Below are 26363 nucleotides of genomic sequence, written 5' to 3'. Positions count from 1 at the left end.
CGTTATATAATATATTATTTATGTAATATTATAATATTCGTTTCGTCTTAACGAATTTTCTTTCTCGCGTAAATTTTTATTATGAAATTGATTTACATTCGTTGCATCGATTTTTTTTATTCTTAAATGTTAATAAAAGGTGGGAAACTCACGTTTCAATTTCTTGAAATGAATTTACTTTTATTGCGTGCGTAATTTTCTTTTATTCACGTGGGGAAAAAAAAGTTAAACCATGAAAATTAACACTGTGGAAGCACTTTTATGAAAGCACCGTTTGCGACCGTAAAAGCAAATATAATGATATTATAGAGAAGAGAACATTGTAAAGTTAATATTAAAGAATGCTTTTTAACTTTCTTTCAACTTAATTTCCCGCAAAGTAATAACCGATACATCAAATTATTTCGTTCATCTTTATTTAATATAATTACTTCATCGTTATTTCGTAAAGAATATTTCGTATCTTTTTCATAAGAATCTTTAAAATATAATTTATATCTATTCGTTTATCGTGTTTTTTTAAAGAAAATTTTATTTCGTTCAATTGATTAAATATTATTTGATGTCTTATTATTAATTATTATTATTAAACGATGCAAAAATTTTTAAAAGTTTCTTTTTTTATTCGATTAACATCTCCGATAACTTAAATAATAAAACAATTTTGAATTATTGGTTAGTCTTCTTAAGGAAAAATCGTTCTTAGATTTTCAAGATTACATTCTTTCCTGTATCTTTAGTAAATACATCAATTCAAAAGTTTCTTGCTTCGACTTTTTTCTGTTCGTATTTACCGACCGGACATCAGTTGGTAAATTGGTCAACTTCCGACATACATACTGAATCGGAAGTCGAAACAACGTCAACAGGAGGGAAAAATCAGAAATATATTCTGAATTGAACAACATGAGAAAAATAGATTTTTTTGAAACGTAGAAATAGAAATAAATTAATTTTTAATAAAGTAGAATCGAAACATGGATGATAAAAAACAATATTTGTTTGAGCATTGAACGAAATATTGTTATAATTGATAACATTATAATTAACATTACTATAAATAAAATGTACAATATAATAATTTTCAAACAATATTATTTTATTCTCGACTTATTTCAAATTTTTTTCTATTCCTCATTAACTTGCACCATATAATATTTTCAACAATCTTTTTTCCAACGAATATTCACTGTAATACGAATCAAAGAACGCGGTATCGATTCAAATGTTTAACGAAGATCCAACTATTGTACTCGTACACAGGGGCCGAGAAAAAAGGAAATGAGGTGTAACAGAATAATTAAAAGTTCCTTACAATGGACTTTCTTTATCCTACTTCCTTCTACTCTGTTCTCTGCAAAAAAACAAAAAAAAAAGAAAAACGAAATATAAGAATTTCTTTTTTTTTTTTTTTTTTTTTTTCACTTGCATTAAAAGAGAAGAGCCGTAGCAGCTTTTTAAAGTGCAATAAGGACACATTCACATCTCATCTCCTTTTTTCCATGTCGACCGAGCACATCGCACAATGGAGGGACGAGAGAGGACGATGTCCGAGAAGGAAGATACGAATTTTTCCACAGGTACGACGACCACTGGTTGGCCACACGCTCGTATTGGTAATCGAATTAGAAAACTTAGCGAATATTACGCGGCGATTCTATCGCAGTGCATCCTGTGAACCCTGTGAGCGAAACCCTGTACAGCCTATTAGAGCGCGTAACTGACCTACCGACCGATCGATCGAACCGTTGGACGAGCATCGTGTCGCACATCCAAACCACGAAACCGGATATCATTTCTGTCTCTTGTTACCTCTTGATAACCATTATTATACAATCGCACACGATACAATCCTCCTATCCGCTTTTGTAAAAAAAAAAAAAAAAAAGAAAAGAAAAGAACGTAGCCACGTAGTAATAATTTAGGCGCGTAACAGCATGTGACGCATATATATATATACATTCACATATATATATATATATATACATATAGAGAAAACTAGTTAGTTAAAATTAGCGTATCCTTATCGCTTTGAGTGAATCGCGATGCTCGTCTCGCGATTAATAGCGTTAAAAGTGGTAGTCGGGCAAATAGGGAAAGAGAGAGAGAGAGAGAGAGAGAGAGCGAGAGAGAATGAGAACGAGAACGAGAGAGAGAGAGAGAGAGAGAACGAGTTATGAAAGATCGACTGAGCAAGGGTTGTGTTTCCGGTGTTGCAGGATGCACGCGGTTGGATTGCATTCGGCGCTGGCCATCAAGCGTCAGAGAAAGCGACGGGACGAGCAGCGTCGTGCCCGCGAGCGGCGCTATAGCGCGCAATCGGGCGAGAGCGGTCTCACGTCGCCGAGGGCATCTACCGGTTCCTTGGATCATCAATCGAAGCACCACAAGGCCGGCCACTCGAGTCGCTCGGCCGGCCAGGGTATGTTGGACTCGAAGGTAGTCACGTCGGTGGGGATGCTTCACATAGGCGTCGTTTTCCTCGTTTTCGGCGCTTTCCTCTTGATGAGCGGTCTCCTGCCAGGCGATTTCGCCCGTTGGGGCACGAAAGCGTCGGGCGGTTGGTGGAACGAGTTGGTCGCAATAGGCCTGTTCGCCATCGTGTTCGGCATATTCCTGGTCGTGTTGAATAAAGTGATCGCCAAGAAGGAAGAGAACGACCTGGAGGAGTACGTGCAGAGGCAGTTGACCAGGTCCAAGTCCGGGCACAGGTTGGAAAGAGACGCGGAGACAGGCGGTTTGACCACGAAACAAGCGAAGAGGGCGAAGCAGATGCTACAACAACAGCAGCAGGAGCAGCAGATAGACTCGATCGAGACGCACAACGAGAAGAACCCCGAGTCCTCCCCACCCAGGAGCCCACCGCCTGCTTACTCCCCTCCTGCGATGAACGGCGATCACCAGGCCGTCCAGTCGTCCCTTTACCTCGAACAGATCACCGAGGAGGAGATCATCAGCGATCGCGTGGAAACATCGACCACCAACAGCTTGAGTCCCGGCTCGCCCAGCGAGACCAGGGAATTGTTGCAGAATCCTCGTTACTCGAAGCAGAATGGAAACCCTCAGCAGATTCATCGGTCGCTCTACGTGTCCAGGATCTAGATATTCTGGAGGGAGGGGTATGATTGGCCTGGTCTGGCTCGAATGTTTAATTAAAGGATCGCGAGGATCTCGTACGTATTGAGAGGGGAAAGGATCGTCATGATGATTGTGGAGATGATGACGAGGTATTTCGAAAAAAAAGAAAAAAAGATGGAATCGTCCGATTAATCGGTTTTCTTTGGAACGTGATTATCGATTATCGGTAATATAGGTCGATAATTTTTTTTTTGAACTTATCGAGATATCGTCGAGATCTCTTAACAGTAATAGCCGTTTAAAACGTAACCTTTATCCGAGAATTTCGCGTTTAATTTAACTTTCCATACGAGTTTCCAATTAAGAAGGCAGTCCTTCGCAAAGGCGAGGAGGAAGTTGGCTTTAATTGTTCGCAGGAGAAAATTTTGATTGAAGTGGGACCAAAGTTTCTTTGCAAACGTTACATTTCATTTAAAATCAAATGTAAAACAAATGTAAAAAATCGTTGATCGAACAGTTTTTCAAAATTCGAAATCAATATCGTCGTCGATTGATACCGATGATCGATAAATCGACACGGTTCACATTTATTTCGAGAGATCCTAGATGGCGGAATCAAAATCCGCCATGAAGTGAGCAATTTACAATCGAGATCATCTCGACGAAAGTGTAAATCCGAGTAGTCGAACATTTTCTCTGCGTTAATTTCGATCCAAACCTTTTTATTTATTCGAAAGTTTCGTATTGTCGCAATAGTTTCTCCGCGTTTTATTCATTACTCTATTCGAGGATCGAACAATTTCCTGCGAGGAAATCCGATAGAAACGATATCGAGTCTGGCTCGTCAAGGACAACAAGTTCCTTTTGTGCTTGTTACGTTAGGAAAAGTTGGACACCCAATAGAAAATCAATTTCCTCGACGAATTACACCGGCATTGTCGATTATGAGGAGAGCTCGATCGAGATCTCGATAGTTTTAGTTCAGAATCGTGGAAATAACGACGATACGCGTGTATTTCTTTCTTTTTTTTTTTTTTTTAAAATTTGCAATGTTTAAAGGTGAGTTTATGCTTGTTAAGTATCGAGGCGAGGAGATGAAAAAGATCGAAGAGGGGAAAGTCGAACAAAAGAGGAAGCAAAAAATTGAGAGATGGGTAAAATTTGCTTACTTGAAGCAACGAAAGAAAGAATTTCATTGAATTTGTGGATTTTATATATATGGGTAAGTAAATGATATTCTCATCTTATTGAAAAATTTGAAGAACGAAGTAACACATCGAATGTATTAAAAATTAAGAAATTTGATTCTTTTTTAAATTAATAACACGTTAAATTAATTTGTAGAAGAATTTCTATTCTCATTCTCTCTCGAAATGGATCACTCGGTATGATGCGAAATACGAACAAGTGTAAACCCACCTTAAGAGTGAAATCTTCCGTGACGATATTCGAAATTCGCGATAAGATTGCGAGTGAAATGGGAAAATTTTTCGTCCATTAAAGCTTCCGGTTAGAAACGACGATTTCTTTCTTTCTTTCTTTTTTCTTTCTTTTTTGCATCTCTCTTTATCTCGAGAGAGAAAAAAACTTTAGAGAAAGTTCGTAAAAGTTCTCGACCAAAACCGATTTAATCCTCGTTAAGAGTGTTAAAGTAAGCGCGATAGAAGAATCGATCGAGCTGGAAGAAATTTTTCCGAATTCTCGATATATCGCGTGGAAATAATATCGAGGATATTCCAGGATCATTCGTGGATTTATCGCGTGCAAAGGAAGTCGCCTTTTAGGCGAGAAAATATGTGCAATGAAATATTGGAAAGTATTGGAGAGGGAGGAGAGGGGTCGTTGAAAAAAGAAGTTGAATCGACTTGAAAAATATAAAAAAAGAAAAAAAAAAAATCATGCACTCAAGGACCAAGATATAATTAATTCGAAGGTTAATTCTCGAGGTAGACAATTTTAAGGAAGATTATCGCGGAAAATGGCGGATTCTGAATGGAGGGAATGTATGACAAAAGAGGGCGTACAAGATAATCGTAATGACTGACGATTTCTCTTCGGTGGAATCAGTGGAATATCAGTGAAATATCAATGGATTAAATTCATCTGGTTAATCATAATCTATATCTGAGAATTTGATTTAATAGACTCGTAAGAAATGATACGAAGGTCTCTTCGACGCCAACATATTCATTACTGTTTAAAATGTAAATTCTTAAGAGGAAACGGACCCGATTTTCGGGACTAAAGGGCCCTTTTTTCGGGGTTCTCGATTTAATTTTAGCTCGATTCATTCGAGATGAAATATGTCCTTTAACGTTTAAGAAAGTTAAGAAAGAAAGTGTCCCGAGTATCGATGCTCTGATATCAGTCATTGTTACGTATGCAAATTTATACGTGATTTGATGTGGAAGGAGAAAAAAGATCGTTTCTGCTTCGCAATTTTTAATTAAAAATTTCTTTACCCGAGTTTCGTTCTTATCGGGTTTTATATAATCGAATAATGGAGTTTTTAACGTGGTTCTAAATTTAATAACAACTTTTTTTTATCTCGTATAATATCTTGGTAATTTTATTTCATCATCGTCTCTCTCTCTCTCTCTCTCTCTCTCTCTCTCTTTGCATTTGACACGTTTTATCTTTTTCTATTTTTATTCTTCGAAGTATTTTTCTCAATCTTGCGTAATATTTCCATTTTTATAAATACGAATGAAATATGTCTGTTTCATCAGATTTTTCTTTTCTTTTCTTTTTTCCATTTATTCATTTTCTCGATTTATCGAATTCGTAACACAATATGAATTAATACGTTCGATTTTTATCGTATTTGTGTATACAAAAACAATTGTACAAATTATCTTTTTTTTCTTTTTTTATTTTTATCAAATTTCGTGTGTAATCAATTAACCAAAAACGATAATTAATGGGAGGATATACAATTTGTCGCTCTTCGATTTTCATTCTTTAAAATTGCGTTCCAATTTCGCATTCGATTGCATTACAACCAAACATTCCATTTGAATTAACTTACAAAGTCTTTAATAGCTTTAAATCGTCGAATGATTTACTTATGATTTACTCGCGAAAGAATAATCGAATTTGTAGGGAATTTAAATAGAATATCTAGTCGAGAGAAAATATTTGATCGTAGAGAATATCTTGAATCTCGAGCAATTTTTGATTTTGAAGAAATTTAGCCCAGAAATAATACAAATTTTCCATTGCGTTCTAAAAAAAAAATTTTTTTCTTTTTCCTTTCCTAAAAATGTCAGTCGCTTAAGGCCACTAAGACGCTTTTTCCATCACGTTATTTACTATCTACTTATTTACTTGTCTCTCCTCTACGCCTTACGAGGATTTAAGAAACGAGATTTCGCCTTAAAAAGCGACTAAGGATAAAGAGTAAGAGTATATACTTAACACATTCGAGGTCAGTGAGTACACAGTATTTCGCAGGATGATACAAAAACTTTATAAAATATAAAAATACTTTGCTGAATAAAATAAAATAATCTCGAATACTGGATCTTATTTTTCGTGTATTTTTTTATTTGAACAAAAATGTTTATTGCCAATGTAAAGCAAATTGATTTTAAAGTAAAATAAATAACACGCAAAGATAATAAAATGAAAAATTCTTTTCTATTATTATTTACATTGGTATTTTATAACTTAAGGATATATATTATTACATTCTAATTCAGTGAGTTTTACATTACAAAATCCGTTAAATAAGAAAGTACAAAGTTATATTAAGTACAAATGATGACACCTACATTTAATAGATTAAAATTCACCCTTTGCCTTATAACATCGAATTACGATCGATATATTATTATCGATCAATATCAATAAATAGAAATTAACCTCTTTGATACGATCATCGAAAATAAACACACACGACCGATTGTCGACTTTAGTATTTAATATACGCGGCAAGTGAATGTATCGAAGAGATTAAATTATTAAATTAAAAGAATATATTTGTAGCGATAATACAAACCAAAGTAAAAAACCAAATGATGGTCAAGTCCCTTGGAATTTATCCTAAAATCCTGACCTCGAATTGGTTAATATCCAAAGTGAGAGAAAAGACTGCGAGACGAGTTAAAAAAAAAAAAAAAAAAAAAAAAAAAGTATATATACATATAATCTATGATGTGTTGCAACCAAGTTGAGACATCTAATGTACTTGAAAATGGGCGTGGTTTCTGATATTACGTCCGTGGCGTGAGAAGTGACCTTGAACGATCAAAACATTTAGGAAGTACGACGACTAAAAATCGAAAATTGCGTCCAGATTCGAACACTATTATACATCTTGATATTTTGTTCGACACTATCCTCGATAATCTCGAATTAATTGCATTTACGCAATGTATATTATGTGCGGCTTTTCTCTCATGAAACGAAATAAATCGAAACACGAAGTTATACAGGTTATAATAACTTAACCAATAATTAGTGGAGGCAGTTTGAAATCTTTTTTGATGTCCCTGTTTTATCGATTCGGGATGTCCAGTGTCCAGTGACTGATAGCGCTGTACTTATTATTAAGATAGTTCGTAATTTTAATATGCTATATTCCATTTTATAATACCTTGGGTATTTAATTACATATGCTAGCTTTAGACGGCGAGATTTTCGAAAACGATCCGATACACGATCGATGTTTTTTTTTTCGTGTCGGTTGATCGGTAATTGCATTATCGATAGAGTTGTGAATGAAATGGTTAAATTCTCGAATAGAATATCCAACTTTTATAATATTACGAAATATTATTGAAAATAATATTAATTAAAATATGATAAATAAGAGTTGGTACATTTTGATCATAGAATGAAATGAAAGCGTGTATATTGATTTTTTGAATCGACCATTTCATATGCGACAATCTAATAATAATCATGTGAATGGAGCACGATAAAAAAAAGGTAAAAAAACAAGATATCTTTTTCTTCGCGAACAGCAAGATTTTCTATATGTATTCATATGGCAGGTCGTTTTCGAACGTCTTCAAGAAGAAATTGCCACGCTCGGGCGCTATCATTCTGTGATCCAATGAAAAAATTAATTAATTAATTAAATCTCATACCGAGAAAAAGTGAATAATGTTCTTTCGAGGAATCTTACTCTGTATATATATTGTATTATTATATATCTCTACCTTTTTTAAATTGGGACACCGTGTATTTATTAAGAAGAGAAAACTAGAAGAAAAAAAGGGAGGAGAGAAAAATAAAAAAAAAAAAAAAACAGCCAAAGAAATCATATGAATGAAAGAAGAAACAGTGAAGTGGTGTCTCCACTTTTTGCATTTTGCGCGATTCCAACTTTTTGTATGCTCTTGCAAAGCTGGAAGAGAATGAGAACGAGAAAAAGCGACAAAGTACGTATGAAAATATGAGAGAACAAGTTAAAGATAGAGAAAAGTGTAAATTGAGTTATGAGAAAAGTGAACTCAAAAAAAGAAAAAAAAAAAAATAAAAAAAAAAATAAAAATAAAAAAGAAAAGAGAAAATTAAACGAAGCGATTTGGTTCGATTGAATGTTGAGTGAAAGTGCCTTTTGCGATGTGTTTCGTAATTCCGTGTAGCTTTTCGGTGTTGAAGGGAACCAATTGCTTTCGTTTAATTTAATACGTATAGCGTTTCCATTTGCGATGATCACGATGAAATTGGGAATTGTATCGATAATATTTACCAAAGATTCAACGACGAAAGATGGAACGTTTAATTTTTCTAATTTTGTAAGTTTCGATCGATCGATACATCGATCGTTATGCACACTATTTTTTTTTTTTTTTGTTACGATATATAAGATGTTTTATAACGAATGATACAAATGATATTTACGATTTAAAAAATTTTCTTTTATTTACTTTGAAACTTTCGAAATGAAACATCCTATATATGTTTAAAAAATAAATCAGTAATTATCATAGTACGAGTAATGTCTGGAATCTTCAAAGGATTTTAAGAAAAACGATTTAAAATTCCTTGAAAAATAATTTGAATAATTACTGGTTCGTATTTTTATATTTTTATCTTTAGAAATTATTTACTTGTCAAGATTAATGATTCAAATTGTAAATCGATTGATTTTATTCTTCCATTTCATTCCCTCGAAACTGAAAGGCTGAAACCGCAGATTAACTTTAAATCATAAGTATACTCCTGTACTTTTCTCGCGTTTATTTAAACGATCTATATGTACATCTATCTTCTTCGAAAGGTGGACTTACTCTATATATCGTATCAGATTGTAACGTTTTTTATCGCTGTACATTGTAATCGATTTTTAAACGCACGATCTCCCGTTAGGAATACGTTAGGAATGCGTATTCTTGTATGCATGTATATTCTACCATTGGAGGTTGGAGAGGGCGTTGCAGTCGAAGGCGACGGGTTCCACGTTAATTTCAGGTATAAAGATATATCCTAAAATAAGCGGTACAATCACTTTTACGTAGTACTTTGTGCACATAAAGTGAAAACTTTGAAACGAGGAAAAGAGGAAACGAAACTTGGTGATTTCGAGAATCTCTTCGAAAAATTAGTTAAAATATATGAAAAAATGAGAATTTTTGATTTTGTTTGCATTGTGGGAGAAATAACGAGATGTCCGATGTACTTAAAATTTTATTTTTATTTTTATTAATCTATTTATAAATTATAAGTTATAATTGATGAAATAAGATCGATTTAATTGGAACATCCATACATTTTGTCAGAAATATTCCAATACACTTGAGTCTTTTCTCATACGGAATACTATAAATTTGTTTCATGTGTATTTCTCGCTAAATGTTTATATCATTTTTCTTCTTGCTTTTAGTTATTCATTTCTATTCTAGATATTAAAGAACTTGTGTAAAAATTTAAAGATTTTTAATATCTACTTGTCAAGAGGAATAAAAAATATTTAATCAATGCATTTTTTAAAAAAGATATTTTTATTTTCGTATCTTTTATAACGATACAATATTTTCTCTCATATTTTTCAATCCATATCGTTTTAAATTATTCATAAAATATATAAAGTCAGATTTGTCCTTTTAAATTATCATTAATACAAAATCGCCAATTTTATCAATTAAATTCTCGGATGAATTGATTTCATTTTTTTTTTTTCGAAACATTTTTTGATAAGTTTTCTTTTGAGCCTTTTCTAGCTTTTAATTACATTTGAAAAAATTGTTATACCATCACGTTTCCACTTGTTTGCACATTTTGAACGATAAAAAAAAAAAAGAAGAATCTATAAAAAGCCAAGTGAAGAGAAAAATCACAATCGGCATGGGCAAGTGCTCTTGGAAGAGGTCCTCGAACACGGCATATTCCGGAAGAAATTGCAAGGCCTTCGCGAAAATTCAATCGACCATTTTCTACGGCAATTTAAAAATCGAGGCTCGTAAAGAAAAGTCTTGGGATTAATTAACGAACGGACGTCGACGATATGTCATCCGTAAATGATTCTCGAGCTATAATTTCGAAAAGAATTCTCTCTGGTGATTCGATGCGAAATTTGTTGGACTTTAGATGTAAAATTTTAGCTTCGATTATTTATATTATATTTAGCTAAAATATTTATATTAGTTTCCGAAATATTAATGAAAAATTTTCGGCATATATCGAAGGCTGTTTATATAGATATTACTAATACACTTACTATTGTTTCATTGTCGCTATAGTGCTCTTATATTTATAAGGTATTCCATCTGTAATCTAATTCTCAAGAAATTGAACACAATTAATACATTATCTCGTTCAAAAAAAAAAATAAAATTTGTGAAAATATGTTGGCAATTATTGTTACTTTCGAAGATTCCGTATATAGATATTAAGATAGAATTAAAAATTTATAATTTTTCATTCTGGAAATAATTGAAGGTTAAGATACCGAGATCGTCTGGCGACATGTCGCGACATCTACAGCGAAAATGCTTGAATTAATCGCTGTAAGATCGATGTAAATTCACAAAATTCAATATAAATTATACCGAAAAAATTTTCATCGATATCTATTTGGAAACTAAATGAATAAATATTTAAAAAATTTTATATTCGAGGTTCATCTTTTCTAATTCCAAAGGGCTTTTAATTGGAACTTTAGTATATTTATTATCATCGATTCTTCGAACGTCGTGAACCGTTTTGCTCAGAGGAGAACCTGATAAAACTCGTGTTTTATTTGCCGCGAGAATGGTCCCATAGGGACGATAATAGAGCGATGAGAAACTTCTTCGTTATATATCGATTCGATAAGTGGAAAAAAAAGGATGGAAAAAAAAGGCTTAGACCAGCGAGGAATTCTCTCGAGGCATAGAATTTTGTTCTTTAGTAATAAGGAATCCGTCGTATCGCTGAGCAGATTGAAATATGCATCGCTGTTCTCCTTCGTTGGACGCGTTTCCAACTTGTGGACGAATCACAATTGGAAACGGACCTTTATAAACAGACGTGTGGTATGTTTACTTGTAAGGAAAAGTTTGAAGGAGGAAGGAAACGTAAATCAACAGGGGAAACGTATCACTTTTTCAAGCGGTGAAAATATGTAATGTTCTGGTATTTTTCTCCTTTGTGTCTCTTCTTAAAATTTGTTGCCTGAAGAAGAAAATTATAACTTTTTTTTTACTTTAATTTTTAATTTATAATTACTTCCTCATTAATTGTCGTTGTTATTAAAGAATGGATCGAAGAAAGCAAAAAAAAAAAGAAAGCAAAATGCGAGCAAGTGAAAAATAATAGACGAAGATCTAAATTAAATAAGAAAACTCTCACAGTGTAATTATCGTATAGAATTATAAAAAAAATACGAGTTAAAAAAAAATTCTCTCTACTCTTTAAAACCGAGATCTTATCTAACAAGTTTCTATTATGAGAATATGAGAATGCACTTTGATGATTAAAAAAAAAATACGAATAAAAATTTGTTCTACTTGATCTTACGAATATTTTCTCTTATATATGAATGAAATTAAATTAAAATTGATCGTGTTATTTCTTATGAATGAAAACGAACAGTACCTACGTAATCAAGCCAAAGAGTTATTTTCTTCTAAAGCAACGAATTTTGAATTATGTGAACGGAGGAGATTATCAGAAGAGCAGAATCCAATTCGAAAAGAATTCATCGTAATCTTATTCTATACTTACTGTAAGTACTTATTTAAGTTCTATTAGATCATAAGATAAGTCATAAGAATTAAAGAGTACGTGTATGATCGACGACGACGACGATGATGATGATGATAATGATATTGGGCAGCGACGATTCTTTATCATTGTTAGAATTATATATAGCTCTTGCATATATTATGTCTATTGCATACATACTTGCAATACATATTATTACCGCATATTATTATGAATTAGGAATTAATAAGCTTTCTTATGCCATTTCTCTATTGTACCACTTATATACACCTGATGCACGATTTTTCGAGAATAAATCTTTATGAAACGCTCCAGTCTTTGTAACTTGGCTGTTCTTTCTAGAATTTTTTATTTCTTTCTTTCTTTTTTTCTTTTTCTCATACCCTAATACGCTTGTTAAAATCAGAGACCAAAATTGCAAAATTTTCGATCGAAAATTGTACGAATAAAGTTTATTTACGACAATTTATTTATATAATTTAAGAAGGTAGAATTATATACAAATATATCAATCAATTATAAGTAACTACGAATAAATGTTATTATTCGTAGAATTTTAAATAAATTTGTTATTTTAACTTTACACGAAATTTATAACTTATAATTAAATTTCTCGGCCCAACTCTGGTTAAAATTTCGCGTTTCAGTTTGTCACGTATGTTATATAATACCATATATCTTGCTTTGAATATGAATTCGAAAATTAATTTAACGTCAAAATATATTAATATTAACTCTTCCAGGTATCCGGATAAAAATCTGATATAAGCTTGTCGACTGACGTGACAACGTTTAGCTATATTAAACGTTTTTTTCTTTTTTTAGTATAAAAAAGTTAAAAGCATATTTTATGAAATATTCGTAACATCTTTCGGAAATAGTGCAATAAAATTAAGAAAAAAGAATTGTTATACGCAGCAAAATTCGTTTCATTCCATTCTCTTGAATTCAACTTGATTTGAATTAATCTGAACGAATTTTTTAGGTTATACACATATTGGAATTTCCAACGTGAATCGCGTATTTAAATAATAATCTTAAAATCAATTTTCCATGGAGAAAAAAGACTTCGACGAAGAACTTAGAGTTTCTCGAGCATTTCGTATACCAGTGGTTCTCAACTAGTAGTTGGCTACAATTATCAAGAAGAAAAACGTGTTTTATCTGAAGAGTCATTATAATATTTTTAAACGACGATTTTTGATATTTTTTAAAATTTGTCTTAAAATTTATACAAGGAAAAGATGAGGATAATCGCAAGTTATTTGATTGTATCAGATTCGCAATTGTAAAAAGATTGAGAAACACTGCTCTATGCGGACGAAGACATGATCGAACGTGACGTTTCATGATTTCTTTATGTCCACAATCTTTAAAGTTTTCATTCATCTTTTCGTTTTTAGAAGAAATATGTTCCATCGAAGTAATTCTAGAATAAAGAATTTTTATCAGGAAAGCTCGTTTGATAGCAAGCTCTCAAAATCTCTTTAAAATCGTTAAAATTGTTTGAAAACAATTAATGAATTAACAATACGTATTATAATACATTATTAAATTTGTTAATACAATTCGATAAGATATGGATTAATAATAATTTATTTATTTAATTAATAATCATAATCAAAGCAAATGTTCTGTATCTGATTAATTAATTCGAGGATAAAAGGATAGGAATTATTACTCAAGTTTAACGGCAAGAACGAAAATTAATTTTTTTCGAAACAATTAAATTTTTAATCTTTTTTAATTGTTTCCTTCGTTACATCTTGCAATACTTTTTTTTTTTAATACATCTTTTTATAAAACGAATTATTTAAATAGAATATTAAATGATTTATTTAGCTCTATTTATTTGACATAATTTTTTAAAATTTAATTTACGTTTAAACGTGATAGCATTTATCGATCGTTTATAATTATTCTATAATGACATTTCAGTCTTATGATAGAATTTCAGACATTGATTTAACCTGGAACTTAATAATGAAGTAACAATTATTTAGCACACTTTGATCCTATCCTGATGTTACGTTACTTTGATGTTCTTCTCTATGTCATCTATCTTATTAAACCAAATATTGTAGTAACATAATAATTTTGTCAAGAGTATTCGTAATTTAAATTATTTCATCGAGACTAAAGTAAAATTAATTGCAACGTTTATAAAAAAAAATTTAAAAATATTTAGAATCGTTTTTATAATACGACACGATATATTACAATTAAATCATAAGCCAAAAAAAATGATAAATTTATATTAATAACGACCATTTTCAATATTATTCAATATTCAATTTCAATTTCATTTTCTGGCAATGAAATTTCAAATCGATAATAAATGTCGTTTAACGAATAAAATTTTCGTATAATCTTGTATTTATTAAACAATTAATAAGTAATTTTTTCAATCATTTCAAACATTGAAACATCAATTTTGTCTTTGAATAATTTGCTATATTAATGGATAATCCTCAATAACAATAACTATCCCTTCGAAAAGTCATTAATAAAAAATGTATTATTGCTCAATTCAATATTTAACAAATATTTATTTCATTTTTCTCGTATTAATTCAAATGTAAAAATGAGATTTTAAAGCAGTCTTTGAATAATTTGCCTCGATACATAATGGATAGTTTCATCGACATGCAACAAAAACTGAGGATCAGATACATCTACAAAGATTAGTTTTTCTTTTTCCATGATGTTTGCGCGCGATATGGATTTTTGCTCTACTGCGCAATAAGACAAATTCAACGACCTGGATAAAAAGTTGCTTCGTTCACCGACTCGTACTTTATTATCGGCTGAGCTAGAGCGAATATGCATAACATCCGATTCTGTAAGATGTTATATTTTTGGCACGAAATATTCAGAGAGAGAAGTTGTCTTTAACGAGGAAGATTTATGTCGAGAAGTGACTAGTTCCCAATTGCTTCCTGGTATTCTTTATCGCGTAAAATGTATTGCAATGGAATATTTCAGACAGTTATTTTTCGCATAATAATACATATTCGTGACATATTCTTCGTGTGCCAACCAATTTTATGTAAGGTTATCTTTTACAAATATGATAATTGATTGTATCAATTTGGCAAATAAAACAGATTACTGGATATATCGATTATTTGTTTAAAAATTAGAAAGGAAATATGAAATAATTAAATTATTGTATTACTATTAAATTGAATTATATTCTTTTGTGTCAACAAATTTTATGTAAGGTTATACGAATTTTATGTAAGGTTTTTACGAATGATAATTGATAATTGATTATATTCATATAATTTGACAGTTATTGGTGATTGATTTTTTTTAAAATTAAGAAAATACAAAATGATGAAATTGTTACATTTTTAAAATAAAAATAAAGTTTCTTTTTTATCTTGTTTCTTTTTTAGAATATAGGAAATATTCTTCTGCGAGATTATTTATTTGTTATTATTTTATTGAATATAAAAGATAATATAAAAGAATGAATATTAAAAGATTGAAACTTTTATGAAAAAGAATTTTTTTCCCAAATATATAACAATATAATCCATATTTTAAAAATTGAAAGTAAAAATATAAATTAATGGAAACGATTCTACATAAATATATACATTTATTTTTATACATATTTCTAATATTTTCCTATATTTTTTTTTATATTATAATAATATAATTTATAAAAAAATAAATTATAAAATTTAAAAAAATATTAATTATCGTATTATAAAAGTTATGAATAACCGAGAAAAATAGAGCATACGAAAATGCTTGATAGAATAAATAAAAGGGTTAGTTTTCCCAATAATTTCAAAATGTTCGTGAAATTTGAGAAGAAAATGGATTCAACCTTTTTATCGATCTATATCGAAATAATCTAATAATATTTTTAAACGAAACTAAAAAAAAAAGGAAAAAAATAAAATATATTATTTTACATTTCACATTTTCGTTGCAACACTTTCAATCTCACACTTGCGTTTATGGAACATTTATTTTTTTTATTTATATGAGAAAGGTATACGTTTCATGCCAAATATTTTCTTAAACGTTCCTGTGTAAAAATTTGATGGAAAAATATTTTGAATTTTACGACAAAACAACATAATTTTTAACACATAGAGAAAAAGTGAACAATGTAAAAGAGAGATTATTGAATGGAAATAAATATTTCGTGAAAAAACATTTCCGTTTTCCGAAACAAATATTACAGTTTAAAATAATAAATAATAATAAAAAAAAAAAGAATGAAAGAAAAAAGATTGAAACATTAACATTATTTGTCGAGAAAAAAAAAAGAAAATAATGGGAATGTGAATGTTTTATAAAGAAAAGAGTATGCTAATCATTAAAAGCAATATTATAATTCATCAATATGATCTTGTTAGATAAATAATTAAGCTTGAGGATAAAGTATCTTTTATTACCTTATTCCTCTTTATAAACGGTCAAGATTTTTAAGCAACCGTCGATATCGAGTGGATATCATTGTTAAACAAGAATAAAGCTCGGATATCGATAACTTTGCGCCTAGATAATACCATGTAATACTATCTCGACGACCTACTCTAATCTCGGTTCTCCTCTGTTTAACAGCACTATCGAATTCCCATAAATTTTTCTTTTTTTTTTTTTTCCTCTTCCTTCTCTGTTGGTCAATCACCAAAGGAAATAATTGCAAAATTCTTAAAAAAATATTAAAGATAAAATATTTAACATAATAAACAATATCCAATGACTTATACTCTAATCTTTTCTGCTTAACAAAACAGAATTTCGAATTTCCATAAATTCTTTCCTTCTCATTTATTTATTTTTTTTTTCCAATCAGAAAGAATAATTGCAAAATCATCGAAAAATCTTAAAGATGGAAAGAACATAGTCCATAGTGCTTTTGTTTAACGAAACGCTCAAATCTTTAATTTTTATCCTCTCTTTTTTCTTTTTCTTCTTTTTTTCTTTTTCTCGATCGATCGAAAAGAATAATTACGAAATCCTCGAAAGAAAATTTTTTCGAAGACGAAAAATAGTTTAAACACGAGGAGAAAGTCATTTTCCACAACTTGGATCCTTCTTTTTATTTATCGTTTCACAGGCGTTTAACAAAAATCCCCAGGATTTCTGGCAATGGGAGCATATATATATATATATATATATATATACAGCAGAGAAACGATTAAAAGCATCGCAACCTCGTTTTTAACGTCGATCCGCGCAACCCCATAGAACCCGGCTACGGTTCCAGCTAGCTGGTGAGCGACCAGGGCGAAAAGGGGGGCGGATGTAGTAACGTATCGACCGACGGGGTCATCTGGGGTCACTAAAGTTCATAGCGCGTCTCCTGGTTCACGAACTCGTCGAAAGCGCGACTGCTATTATTACTGATAAACCATCATTTTGTCGAAATCGAAACTTTTACTTATTTTTTGTTTCAGTTCCTGCGAATTTCGATTAAATGTATATAATTTATATATTAATATATTTTTCGAATGATCGATCGATGAATGTAACAAAATCATACATTTTGATCTGTGAAAAAAATTATTTATTGGTCGAATGATTTTTCGGATTAAAAGTTTTGAAATCTAACGTATTTTACGAATTTTCAGGAATGATCGATATCATTCACGAATATCGAATACGTTTTTCGAGAGATCGATCGATGAATATAACAGAATGACCCATTTTGATTTGTGAAAGAAACTGTGAATCTTTATCTAGATTATTATTGGTGAAACAATTTTTCGAGTCAAAAAATTTTGAAATTGGAACTTTTATCTGTTCTCTGTTTCATGAGAATCACGATCGATATCACAGTATCGAATACATTTTTCGAGAAATCGATCGATGAATGTAACCCATTTTGATCTGTGAAAGCAATTATTTCTGTCTAGTGAATTATTGGTTGTTCGAACCATTTTTCGAAATGAAATTGTTTCCAAGTCAAAATTTATTTGGTAGTTCTAGTATTAAACCATTTGTAACAAGGTTATTTGTTATTTAGAGGATATTTTAAATTTATATATATTTGAAATTTATATTATATTTGAAAAATTTGAAAGACAAGGGAAATGTAAAGACTAGGATATTGTGTTTCTCATTTTTCATACGATAAATTCTATAAAATTGAAGATATCTTCTATCTAGTGATTTTTTGTTTAGTAACTTTTTTTTAAGAAGTCAACTACCAAACTCATTATTTATATTTATTTGAAATAGAGCAAGTTCAATTTAAAAAATTTTGAATAACAAATATTCGAAATATAATTATATTTACATAAAAATAAATTAAATAAATTGTGTATACGTGAATCTTAACCAGATATTTCTGAGATATTTAATGAATTTTTTGGCGAGTACCGATAATTTACTATAATAAGATAATTGATTTGTTTGTTGTACAAATCAAACTTAATGTTAAAATAACAATTCGTTTGCGATACAGAACAGAGTTTAATTACATTGAGAGATATTCATTTGGTAGAATGTTGCAAGAGAATCGTATCTTGTTGTTGAATCCAATGTGTCTGACTAGTTACCAGTTATTCTACTGGCAACTGTGTTCTCATTGTAATCAAAGTAAACGAAAATGAGAAACAGTCGGGCTTGTACATATTTATAGATCTCTCTACGCTGTTAGAATTTATATTATAATGCAATGTTTCTAAGTACATGTAAATTGTTCCTTTAAAAATTATTTAAAGAAATAATTATTAAGACTCGATTATTGAGATCTTATTAAACTTTTTAAATAATTTTTTATAGTATTTTTAATACAATAGAAACGAATATACTTGTAAATTAAAAATAAAAACAAAATATTTTTATAAATTTATAAATAAATATTTATTAAAAAATATTTATAATCAAATAAAATAATATATGAAAAATAATTTTGTCTTTGATATATAGAATATGAAATTTATCAGATATTATATAAAATTATATGTAAAATAATTTCTGTTATCATCATTATTCTCTGAATTATGATATATCATTTTTCATGCGTCATATGTGGAAGATAAAACGGTAAAATCTTGTGTAAACTTTGGGAATTGGGGCAAACAGATTCATCGACACGCGTCAGGTACTTTCACACTTGAAAAGAAGGGGTAGATGAATTATAGTATCGAACATAGAATTTTCTAGTGGAGCATATTCAATTTCTTTTGAAAAATATAAGAATATAATATATTTCTACTCAATTGAACTATCATTAGTTAAATAAAAATAAATCTATATTTTTAACGATAAATTTTAATAAGTTATTTATTTAAATTACTATATAAAATATTTCTTATATTATTACCTAGTGCATAGTTACATAAATTATTTTTTATCTCTTTTTCGAGAATTTTAAATTCTAAAATAACAAGATGTTTCGAAAACTTTTTTTTTAATTTTGAAAATTTTCAAGATTTTGAATGAACCACAATATTAAAATATTTTTAACTCATAAACATTCATGAATTATTAACAGATATGTACAAAAAAATTCGAAATAAAAAATCTCGAAATCTTTCTAATTTTAAAATATTTCGAAATTTCAACTAATCTTTAATTTCCAACTGTTCAAAATAGAAATCTCTAAAAATTCAATGAATCAAAATTTCAAAAAAATAACTAAATAAATTCATAACCTTAAAAAAACAAGATTGCAAAAAAAATATGAAAAATATCGTTTCTAGTTACTAATATTTAAAAAAATATTTAATTCTTGATTTCCAATCTTCCAAAATAAAAATCTCAAGATTCAATCAATCGAAATTACAAAAAAAAAAAAAAAAAGAATATTCATAATTTAAAAAAAAACAAAATATCATTTTTAAGCTACCAAAATAAAAGATTTTTTTTAATTATTAATATTTCGAAGTTTCAATTAATTCTTAATTTCAAAAGTAAAGATCTTAAAATCTAATCAATAAAAATTACAAAAAAAAAAAAACTCATACTCACTTCAAAAAGAAACAAGATTGCAAAAGAAAAAAGAAGTGAAAATATCATTTTAATCTCGAGCTATCAAAGTGGAGAAGTTTTTTTTAGTTATTTTGCTAACTTTGCCTCGCTGTTTTTCAGGATGATCGGTGCAATGCCAGCGGTGGCAGTTCGCCACGAGCGTAAACGGCAGGAAAAAAGATTAAAACGTCCTAGTCAGCTTTACCTGGGGGGCCAATGGATGCCACCGCCTCAAGGTTCGCCACCCACACCCAGCCCCCATGGCCACAACAGCCACCTCGAGCCTTTGCCCGAGCTATATCTCTGTGGCAAGGTAATTTCTCGACATATGTCGCAATGACCAATCGTCGTCGTGACTATTTTATCGATCTCGATACGCATCGTGGGTGTGCTTCGTGATAGCACGAATGTTCGATTTTTGCGCCCTGTCCAATTATGGACAGTGAATATAAGTATAATGAATAGTAAGCTATCTGAATATTTAAAAAAATATTGAAGCTATTATTTGGATAGTATGGTTAATACAGTGAAAAAAAGTATTTACATTGTATATTTATATTTTTTCAATAAAATAAAAGAAAAATTTACTGTACACGTATACAGATATATAATTCACAGGATGAGTTTACTAATGTGATAATTTCAAATAACTTATAAATTATAATAATAAAAGTTGTATGATATAGAAGGACATATAATATATAATTATTAATTTTTTTTGCTAGTGGATATTTGGAAGGACATACGAAGATCAAATTTTTTTTTTAATCAATTAATCGATGCAGATTATTTCTATAAAAAAAATTACTAAGCCACTTATAGTAAAAAATATTTTACTTATAGTAAAATATTATTATTTTAAATATTATTAGATATTTTAATTTGAATTTTATAAAATTTATGATATGAAAGAAAAGGAATACGCAAAATGGTATTTTTTTGTTCTTTTCTTATCTATTCGTATTATATAGATTATATATTTTACTTTCATAGTATCAAATTCTTGTAATAAGAATGTACTATTAAATGATACAAAATTTAATATATATATATATCTTGATTTAATTAAATAAATGACGTGATAAATATAATAATAGTATAAAAATTCTTTTTTGTATTCAGTGTACTTTTCAATTAGTAAAAGTAATAATATTAATTAATCGCATTATTCGAATATGTCAATTATAAACAAAGTAAAACTATTTTTATCTCGCTTTATCCAACAGAAACATTTCTTTTAAAGAAATGACTGCAAATATTTATGCATTTAAATGCAATATTTCATATTGCACATAATGTGCAAAAATATAATATTCGAAATATAACGCGCATTACGATATTTGAAGAATAAGCCAAATCTCTATTCCATCTCGTTACTCACGTTCATAAAAATTTCATTTCGTACAAATATCCGCAGTCTACTTATAAACTCATATATACAAGGTATCCCAAAAATATTAGAACATTCGTGAACATTCCTGAGATAATTTCAAGCAACATTTTCCTTTGCAAAAGCTTTCGTTACGGCTTTATTAACGAATTATTAACAAAAAAACACTGATCAATTATGAATAACGCGTAGTATAGTAACAGTAACATTAGCTATATATTATCGATTAAACACGACAAGCAACAAATCTCGAAGAAAGTATTGAATATTATATTTATTTATTTATTCATTGTTCATAATATAATTTGATATAAATTTTTATCGGTAAAAAAATATTTATTATATCCAATACATTTTCTTCAACATGATTGTGGACTTGTTCGTGTTCGGTCGATAACCAACATTACTGTCATGGCTCTAGGTTACACACTCCGTTAACAAAATCGTAACGAAAGTTTTCGTAAAGGAAAATATTGCTTGAAATTAGCTACAGTTTATGGATTATTCCAACATTTTTAGGACACCTTCTATATATAATAAAGAAGTCTCGACATTTTTGCATATCAACTTTCACATTCATTTTATCCCTCGGATAATCGATCTTTCAAATATACTGTTCCACAAATATACTGTTCACTGCTGGAAAGAAATCTCGCGGGACGGCACAAGAGTAAGAGGGGCCCTTCGTTAGAACCGCCCATCTCCATTTCAGACGCTTTGTTGAATCCTGATATTACTACACTCTACATAGTAGTAGAAGAGTTATAATTTGAGTATTTAAAATCGTAAAAATTACTTTCATTTATAAAATTACGTTAAAATAATCATCTAAGATTGGAAGTTGAAATTTTTGAAAATTAATTATTAATTATTTTGATACAATATTAATATATCTATAGTATGTTTAGTTTATTCATATTCGTACAATTATTATCTTAACTCGAATACAAAATTACATTTATAAATTAAACTATAAATTATATAATTATTTTACGTATATTATGAGAAATGAAAAAATTTTTATATTATATCGATACATTAGAATTCTCTTGATTCTATGTCTACGCTAATGCATAAGGTTTAAATACAGATCGCCGTTTTACTGGACTAGTATATATGTGACAAATACCATAAAACAAAGATGTGTGTGAAAATAGGCGTTTCCTTTCAAATTAACCAATCAGATCCGTACATTCGTTCTACCGCGAGACTTCTTTCCTGCAGTGAACAGTACATACGTCAACATTCTATTGAAATGTTTAAGAAGAGAAACGAATAATCCAAATTTCTCGAATTCGAGAAGAGGAAAATTCGCAAAAACTTAAAAGATTTGTGGAAATATTTAAATGGAGGCATCGTTATTCACAGATATCTGGGCTGCACGCAGTTGTGGTGTGTCTATTGTTGGGTGCAGTGGTGTTAGTTGTTGGTCTGGTCCAACTTGCGCCGGGTGCGACGACTACCGATCATAGACTCGCTTTGCTCGTTGCGGGTTCTATTCTACTTCTCTTGGGTGAGCCATTTTTTCCCTTTTCTTATTCCGTGAAACTGTACCAAGAAAATGCTGAACTCATGCCAGAACGATTCGTTCCTCCTTGACGAATAGAAAAGGAGAATGGGTCAAGGAAATATATCATTCTTTGTTTCTGTTTGATTTCGAATAAAATGCACAGAAAAGAAGAATAAATCTTTAAATAAATATCTTAAATAAATCATTAAAAGAATATCGTGAACAGTGCAATTCAATAATTTAAGGGATTGCAAGATTGATAATGATGTATATGACATGCATGGGCATTATATAGAATTTATTCATTTTGATGTGTTTTAAAAGGATTTTAAAGTGAATTGTGATTTGAATATATAATATACGATTCGATAAATCTATAAAAAATTATTGAAAAAATTTTACTTCGCTTCTCTGGAAATAAAGTTTCTATTATTTACTCGTAGAAGTGAAATACTTGGACAATGAGAAAGCTTGGAAAGATCTTTCTCGTCTTTCTCGAAGATTTTATAAACCAATCGTATTCCTGCCGTTTCAAGGTAACCAAGTTACAGTTCAGTTAACCATTGTAATTGCGAATAAAAACGATGTCTGTTATTTGATTCGATCAAGAGAAAATTTGAATAACGTGATTTTCATTCCATGAAAATTGCTATTATTTGTTTATTATCGTTATTGTTTGATATTTTGAAATAGAAATTAATAAGATTCTTGAAACAAAAATTTAATTCTCATTATGTGGATAAATCCTTTCCTCTTTTTCTTTTTATTATTTAATTTCGAGTATTATATATAATATTATATTTTATGATGATGAAGAATGAATATATATAAATATATATATATATAAATATATAAAAATATGTGAGTATTTACAAAGGAAATGGAATAATTTCACGTAAAAAAAGATTTAATTGGTTGAATCTTTTTAATTTTAAATGAAAATAAAATTAAATTAAAAATTTCTTGATATATTCATCTTTGTTTAAAAAAATTTATTAATTAATTTATTAATTTTTTTTTACCAAATTACTAAAAAAATTCTATTTTTAATTTTTCTTTTCTTTTCTTTTTCAGATTCATTTAATTATATTATTTATTTAATATTGTATATTTTTTCAAAATTTACAAAAATTTTACATAATTATCAGATCCCGTATACGATTAATACATTTTCATGAAAGAAATTAAATTGTTGATTATCAATGAAAAAAAAGATTACATACATTTATCTAATTCGATGATAGAATGTTGTTTTATTTCCAACCATTAAATGCAGATGTAATTAAGAAACTTTGTAATATTTGCATTCATTAAAGTATCTCGATGAAATTCATATGCAACGATTATCAAAGCGCAATCGTAAACTTAACGATGGGGAGAATTAAATTCGAAAAATATACTTCAAAGCATATTAATTATACGATATTAATGAGAAATTTATAGACGAATGATTAACATAAATTTTCTACGGATTTTCGGAAGTTCTATATAAATTTTGATCGGATTTGCGTAAAACTAAACTAATTATGGTTACGAAATCTACGAAAATTATCGCAACATAAACCACAGGTGCTTATTTTCTTTATTAAACGAAGGTTTAAATTAACAAATTTGAATTGTATATATATTCTCGTATTATTAAATTAATATGTAATTAAATTTCTGAATTAAGTACGAGATGTTTGTCATTATAAAAAAATTTATTTATTAATATAAATATTTGGATAATGTAAATTCTAAAAATGAATTCATTTAATAATGAAACTTTTGCGAGTTAATTATTTTTATAAGTTAATGTTACAATTACTTTCAATTAATGAAACAATTACTATTTTCTAGTGAATAATTCGCGAAAACTTTTACTTGCAATTATATCTTTATTCTAAAACAGTGAATAAATACACACATATGTATAAATATAACAAAAATTTATAGAATATTAAATTTTTAATTAAGAATATCAAAGGATTTCATATATAATATGTATGCAAATGTACATCTATCAGTAGTGAATCCAAATATTTAGTCAGATATTAAATTATTACTTTATTATTTATCTCTGTACAATATGTCTTAAAAATATGAGAACATAACTTAATTGAAAATTTCTAATTTTAATAATTTCTTTGGGAAAAACTTGTTTTGATCATTTTCATTATTGAATTATTATCAAAAATAATAATTATTGATCAATAATAATTTTAAATATCTCTTTAAAACATAGTACAATAAAACATTTTTTTAATTTTTTTCCTAATTTTTAGGGATCATTTTGGCTGGTGTCAGATGCTACGTATTGCATTGCGTCCCATTACCAACTGAGTCCCCTGTAGCGACGCCACTTCCGCCTCCCACCAATGATCAAGCTGGACTTCCGCGAGGTACGATGGATCTTTTGGTCGGTCACCAGAATCAACCAGAGACCGACGCGTTAATGCATCCTGAACATCATCATCAGCATCATCAGCATCATCATCATCACCATGGCAATCACAAGAAACGCAGCTCTCAGAGCTCTCATTCCGACGAAGCCTAATAATGATCGATGTTAGAATACACCGGCTAATTAAATGGATTCACTTAATCATGAAAGTATATATATATATATATATATATATATGGAAAAGAGAACTTATGAATCGTTGTAAACCAAATTAGAAAGAAAAAGAAAAAATAGATGAAGAAGGATTAAAGAGAAAATTGCGAAAAAATATAGATTAAGCTTCTGAAAAGTAAAATGGAGAGTAAATGGTAATAAGAGTCTACACGTGTATATTATATTCGATTCTTTTATCTTTTATAACTTTCTATATATATATATGTATATATGTATATACATACATACACATACTATATATATATATATATATATATACATATATATTATCATGCATACATGTACTCAGCTTGAATCGTTGCTGAGGAAAGTGCACTTTTCTATCTTGTACGCTTGGTGTTCGGACTTTATCTAACCACGATATCGTTTTATTGATGTTATTACTCTTCTTGGATAAAGAATATTGTACGATGGTTCGTAGTAGATAGAGATTCTTTCGATTACTTATAGATGCAAATAATAGTTGAAAGATCCTGCATAGGAAATAAGGAGTGGAATAACTTTCTTATCGCAGTTTCTGAAGACAAAGTCGATCAACGTGACATAAAATTTTATGAACGAACCTTTTATATGTAGAGAGAAAATTTTTCTTGAAAATTTGCAATCTTGATTTAACTTTAAAATCATTTAATGTTGAAGGAAATAAATGTTAAGGGTATTTTAAA

The 26363-nt window shown here is 29.3% G+C and overlaps 1 protein-coding gene across 2 annotated transcripts in view; it reads left to right on the top strand.

The window, feature by feature from the left end:
- The window catches only part of LOC122711380, a 54072-nt gene extending 27709 nt beyond the window's left edge, over positions 1-26363 (top strand). Inside the window, exons 2-4 of one of the 2 annotated variants that reach the window (XM_043930129.1) lie at positions 20302-20494; positions 22940-23084; positions 25346-26363. In XM_043930129.1, the coding sequence (XP_043786064.1) occupies positions 20303-20494; positions 22940-23084; positions 25346-25617 (609 nt within the window). In that variant the 5' untranslated portion in view covers position 20302 and the 3' untranslated portion in view covers positions 25618-26363. Of the gene's footprint in view, positions 1-2219; positions 5631-20301; positions 20495-22939; positions 23085-25345 lie in introns of those variants that run through there. The other variant, XM_043930119.1, reaches the window with a different exon arrangement.

The sequence above is a fragment of the Apis laboriosa genome, unplaced genomic scaffold, assembly GCF_014066325.1.
Source record: "Apis laboriosa isolate Shangri-la unplaced genomic scaffold, ASM1406632v1 scaffold112_cov148, whole genome shotgun sequence".
Taxonomy (NCBI): Eukaryota; Metazoa; Arthropoda; class Insecta; order Hymenoptera; family Apidae; genus Apis; species Apis laboriosa.
This window is presented reverse-complemented; position numbering and strand designations above follow the sequence as displayed.